The following is a 5,946-nucleotide window of genomic DNA, read 5'->3' on the forward strand; positions in this document are numbered from 1 at the left end:
CTAATGTATCTAGCTCCCACTGTCATGAAAACCTCAATACTTTTGATCCCCCAATGTCATAAGATTCTCAACTCTTGGGGGGCGGGGCCTAACATGCATGGCAGAGAGAAGTACTTAAAATGTGCTCCTCACACAAATCTTGTAAAACACGATTTTATGGTTGGACTACATCCTCAGATGATATCCAAACAACTGGTACCCTGATTCTGTCTGCTGTGGAGTTCTCTTGTGCAAGTTTGGAGCCTCATATCACTGCCTGAAGCCTGACATGAAAATGCAGCCTTCACACCTGGCTTGGACTTAGGGCAGGAGAAAGAGTCGATATCCCAACCTGGGACTGCTAGTGTCACAGACTTTCAAAGCTACTGACCCATTCTCCTCCCCCCCCCCCCCTCTCCCCTGGACTGGTGGAAGTGGACTGGTGGAAGCAATGAGTGCATCAGAGCAGATGAAGGTGTTTGTTACCAGGAGAATACCCCCAGAAGGCCAGAAACTTCTGTCTCAGGCTGACTGCTATAATGTCCAGCAGTGGAAGTCAGATGAGCAAATACCAAGAGATGAGCCGATTAAAGGAGTTGCTGGGGCTCATTGATTACTCTGTCTCTCGACGGACAATATTGACAAAGAAGCCTTGGATGCTGCTGGCACTAACCTCAAAGTGGCTTTTACCACTTGTGTGTGGATGAAATTAAAAGGAATCTGTATGAGCAACACACCAAATGTTTTGACTGAAGCAACAGCAGAGCTTTCTGTAGCATTGCTGTTGACTACCTGCTGCCACCTGCCAGAAGCTTGAGAAGAGGTTAAAAATGGAGGATGGAAGACTTAGTCCCCAATATGGTTGTGTGGAGTAGGCCTTTCTAATAGCACTGTAGGAATCATCAGCTTGGGCTGAATTGGATTAGCTGTAGCGTGTCGCCTTGTTCTACTTGGTGTGAAAAAGCTTATATACACAGATTTCCAGCCCATACCTGAAAATGCCAAGGAGATCAATGCTGAATATGTCTCTAATGAGAAGCTTGCAGAGGATTCAGATTTTGTCATTGTGCATTGCTGTCTAACCCCTGAGACTGAAGGGCTCTGCATTAAAGACTTCTTTCATAGAATGAAAAAGACAGCTATACTCATTAACACAAGTCAAGGTCCTGCAGTAAACCAAGAAGATCTTTATGATGCCTTGACAAGTGGGCAGCTTGTGTCTGCTGGCCTGGATGTTACAATTCCTGAACCTCTTCCGACAGATGATCCCCTACTCAGCCTGAAAAACTGTGTGATTTTACCTCATATTGGAAGTGCCACGCTCGACGCAAGAAACGCAATGTCCGTCCTCACCATAAATAATCTACTGAAAGGCCTAGCCAGAGAGCCAGTGCCCTGTGGAGTAAAACTGTAACAATGCCAGGATGTTGTCAGGACAAACTTCCATCCCTAGAAAATGATTTTCCAAGATGCTCTGCAGTACATCATGCTCCCAATTAAACGTATTGGCATTAAAAAATGTTTAAAAAATAAAAAAAGATTCTCAAATGTTTTTCCCTCACTGCTGTGAGAACCCCAACAACTTTGCACCCCATTCTTATTTACCCTTTGTGATAAAGTGAAGGCAGAGAGGCCATTTAACCCCAGGGGGAGTATGTGTAATTTGTGTTGTGAGCAACACAAAGCTATGTTTAGTTATGGGCCCCTGGGGTGGAGCATTTGGAGAGAAGGGTGGGCCAATGCTCCACTCCACAGTTTAGTGGTTTTCCTGGGAGACATAGATCCAGGCCAGGGTTTTTTTGATAATCATCTGTAGCAGTGGGAATAAACCCCTCCCCGCTAGGCAGGCAAAGGGGGGATTGCTGGCTTCCTCCCAGGAAGCAGGTAGGAGAGAGACTGTTCTCTCCAGTGAGAGAGTCAAGGAGACTAAGCACTGGGAGTGCAGAAAGGAAGCAGTCAAGCCTGGCTTGGAGCACTGGGAGTGTAGAAGGAAAGCAGCAGGCTAGCGGAGCGCACTGGAGTGCAGAAAGGAAAGAAGTCAAGGTGACTGAGTGTTGGAGTGCAGTGTTGTTCTCCAATAAGGTTGGTGCAACCCCAAGATACGTTTTTGTTCTAGTTTAACCCCTGAGAGATAGGGAACCTTAAGTGAGTCAGTGCTCAGACGAGCTAGGTTTTTGTTTAAAGGGGAAACCTGTTATATTTATGTTTTCATTTACTGCTGTCTCCTGTGTGGATTTACAAATAAAGTGCCTGGATTGTATGCAATTAAAAGGACTGTGCCTGTTGTGTACCCTAGAGGACCGTGCTACCTGCTGACAAGGATCACACCTTACACACAAACGGCACTTTCACTGAGGATATCATTATTGGAATACGTTTTACTAAGTGTACAAAAACAGCAGTGAATAGGCGCTCACTAAAATACTAGGGTGAAAGGCAGCAGTAAACCAGCAAATATTCCCAATACTTGCGAAGTTATAGAAGTGTGAAAAAAAGAGTTAGGGAAACCGCGCCAAAAGGGAAAAATATATTCTACAAATTCATGCAAATACATACACTATATGAGTTCCACTAATGTATGGTTTTATGATGACCTCAAAAAAATTAGATAGGAACAGGTGATAGCACAGTATGTCAGGTAAATATTTAAACAATTTGTATCCCAATAAAATGGTAACTCACACTTTCTTGAGCTGCTAAGAGCTCTGCTGTTTAGCACATGGATGGTACAATCCCCGTCTCCGGATATGTAGAAGTTTCTAGTACTGGTCATCCAATTCTCATTGGTTGGATATGTAAGAGAAGTAGTGAAGAAAAAAAAGAACCAATGGCACAGTATTTTGTAAATAATATGAAGTATAAAGAAGGACCTACTTATAGCTTTAAGATCAATAACTTGCTCTGGTGGTATGCACTTAAGGTGGTACAATCCCCACCTGGGATGTGCAGGAAGCAGAAGCAATAGAGCAGCAGTAGGATTTCAATTGAATAATATAAATAAAGGTAATTTTGGCAATGAACTTTATTATTAAAAAAACAAATATAGAATTAAAACAAACTTGTAATAAAGTGGCAAAGTGTGCCAGTCCTCACTTAACACATTTTGCCCTGGTGTGGGCTTCTTCAGAAGTGTAGATGCTAGAGTAAACTGTCCGGAAGTAGGTATGTGTCACGTCACTTTCGGGAGACACACGCGACACTGAATGGAAGCAGGAAGCAGACACAACACTCCGGACCGGCACTAATGTATCATCTACCTATATAAACACAGACAAATAGCTTAAAGGAACACTATAGCTATACTTAGGAATGCTACATTTTTCATCATATTTTATAATTTTTATTATAGTAAATTAAATGATATGATGAAAATAACGGTATCTTTAGAAAGACCATTTAATTGTGAGACAAATGGTAAATAATTTGTGTGGGTACAGTAAATGAGTAATAGGAAAATTACAGCTAAACACAAACACCGCAGAAATGTAAAAACAGCCTTGGTATTTAACGGTAAGAAATTGAAAAATGGTCTGGTTACTAAGGGGTTAAAAGTATATCTAAAATATTAAATATAAAAAAAAAACGTATCCCAAAATATTACATCAGGGCCATAGTGTCAAGAACATTAAAGATTAAAGCAAATGCTCAAAAGATTTACTCTAGAAATATTTATTGTATTATATAAATAGTATACACAAAAATCAAGAATCAATCATTTTTATAACGTTTTTTTTTATTTTTATTGAACAAGAACATGTATCTGTTCTCATTATTCTGTCAGCTACTGTTACAATTGTTCATTGCATTTTTAAACAAAACTGCAGCATTAACCCATACAGTTGATTTAATCTACAAATTCCAACAGAAGAACTTCAAATACAACAAAGGGAGCAAATCTGAGTACATTTCAAAAGAGGTAAAACCAGCAGAAACACTCCTATAGCCTCTCGGTGGTGATTACCGCACTTTTCAAATTTCAACCTATATTTAATATTTCTATGCAAGCCCCATAGAGCTACAGTTAATCTGTAGTATCTGTCATGGTTGAATCTGTAGCCTGGATCCTATTTGTGGTTCCACACACTAACACTGTCTTGATTTTCTTGTTAGTCTTTATGATTACTATGGGACTGAGGGCAGCATACAGGGTACCAAAGAAAACACGGGCATCCGAAATAGCAGGAGATACTCTCGAGACTGTTAAGGTATAAATCCAAATACAACTATCTAGTCCAAAGAGTGCCACATAAATGGTGACCAGAAGCACTACGGCTTGGGAAGCCTTGTATTCAACACTCTTCCCTGGGTTTTTGTCAGAACTGCGCATACCCTGGACTTGTTTTCCATGTCTATGTAATGTGAAGACAATGTAGCAACTGGCCAGGGTCATGGAACCTACAAAAAAGAAATCACGAAGGGCTATAGCAATTCCATTAGCAACATAGGATTCAAAAGTCATAAAATCATGGTTGCAGAACTCTAAATGCAATGTGTACTTAGAAGTGGTGTAATTACCTATGGCACGGACATGTAACAAGCATGATGGGTAAATTGCTATATTGATACACCACAGAAATAGCATTATCCATGGTAAGTTGCGTGGGATCTTTTGCTTGAAAGAAAGCCATGTTTTTGATGGTGGGGCTAGTATGATACATTGATTGCAGCTCAGCAAGCTTGTGACACAAATTGTCATACCCCGGCAGATTCTATACATAAAAGAAAATATTTTGCATTCAGTATCGTTGAAAATGTTTCGTATCCCTATGGAATGAATGGCCTGCGGAAGACCTTTTGAGATGATGACTAACAGATTCACCAACGCAAGCATGGACAAGATGGCATTGGAAGGCAGTAATTTTTTCTCTGTGCTTCTAATGTGGACAAAGATGGTCAGAATGATTACATTACTGGGAACTCCAATGGTGATTAATGAGAAAAAACCAACTGCCTTGAAAATCAGCCGAGTTTCTAATTCCATCCCTAAAAATGCAAAGAGAAAGAAAATTATGTAATTACATCTTATGCAACAATGGATGAAATTCCCTACCGCCTTATTATTATTTTGTTTGGTTCCCTTCCCCCTTTTTTATTATAAATTTTATTCTTTATTCTATTGTTTTCCATTGTTATTTTTCTGTTCATTTTGTTAATGTTTTTCAAAATTTTAAAAATTGTTCAATAAAAATACTTTGAAAATAAATAAAATATGAATATTCAGTTTTGCAGTACCATCCATTAAATTGAAGTTACTATCCCATTCTTTATTATTTTTGATCAGAAAATAAATGTCTAATGCCTGTTTTTGTATAATGTATCTATACATATTCTATCAGGATGATACACTAAAGTTAGAATTGCTGTGAATTTAAAGTAAATTTTAAATATGTATCAAAATAGCCAGATTAGAAGAGTTCTCCAAGTTGTTTCTGTCTTTAGTTTGGCTATTTTGGCCTTAAATTTGAAATTCATTTCAAATTCCCTCTAGGCGTTGGTAAACATTTTTAAGTTCCCAGCATTGATATTTGCTATGATTTCAACTCCCCTAAATGTCTTTGTCGCCAACATTATTGTATAAATGTTAAAGGATATCTGAAAATGAAAAGTGAATTTAAAATTTAAGGCCAAAATAGCCAAACTGGAAACATTCTGTAAGTCAGCTATGCCTCAATGTGGCTTCTTTTGCCTTAAAATTAAAGTCCACTTTAGTGAAAATTTTGAATAACCTTGCATATGTGCACATCTGGAGCTCCACACAAGTATTTCTATGAATAGTCTTCTAAACTGCCCTATATGTATGCTTAAAGGGACACTATAGTCACCAGAACAACTGCAGCTTAATCAGTGGCGTCACTAGGGGGGGGGGGGGGCAGAGGGGGCCATGCCCCTCCCCTACATTTTGCTGTGCCCCCCCTTGTGCTCCCCCAATTCAAATTAAAGTCGGGAGCTCTGCGTCTCCCTTCTCAC

At 39.5% G+C, this 5,946-nt stretch overlaps 1 protein-coding gene and 1 pseudogene across 1 annotated transcript; one reads left to right on the forward strand and one right to left on the reverse strand.

Moving 5' to 3' along the window:
- Positions 1-430: 430 nt before the first annotated feature.
- Positions 431-1,423, forward strand: LOC134589494 (glyoxylate reductase/hydroxypyruvate reductase-like; annotated as a pseudogene).
- A 2,534-nt stretch (positions 1,424-3,957) lies between these two features.
- On the reverse strand, positions 3,958-4,960 carry LOC134601397 (olfactory receptor class A-like protein 1). The gene has a single exon (XM_063445910.1). The coding sequence runs from the start codon at positions 4,958-4,960 to the stop codon at positions 4,001-4,003; it is 960 nt and encodes a 319-aa protein (XP_063301980.1). The 3' UTR covers positions 3,958-4,000.
- Positions 4,961-5,946: the final 986 nt, after the last annotated feature.

The sequence above is a fragment of the Pelobates fuscus genome, chromosome 1 (genome assembly GCF_036172605.1).
Source record: "Pelobates fuscus isolate aPelFus1 chromosome 1, aPelFus1.pri, whole genome shotgun sequence".
Taxonomy (NCBI): Eukaryota; Metazoa; Chordata; class Amphibia; order Anura; family Pelobatidae; genus Pelobates; species Pelobates fuscus.

What these genes read in the sequence shown, in the direction of transcription:
- LOC134601397 (XM_063445910.1), bottom strand. Translation starts at nt 4,960, where the DNA reads ATGGAATTAGAAACTCGGCTGATTTTCAAGGCAGTTGGTTTTTTCTCA.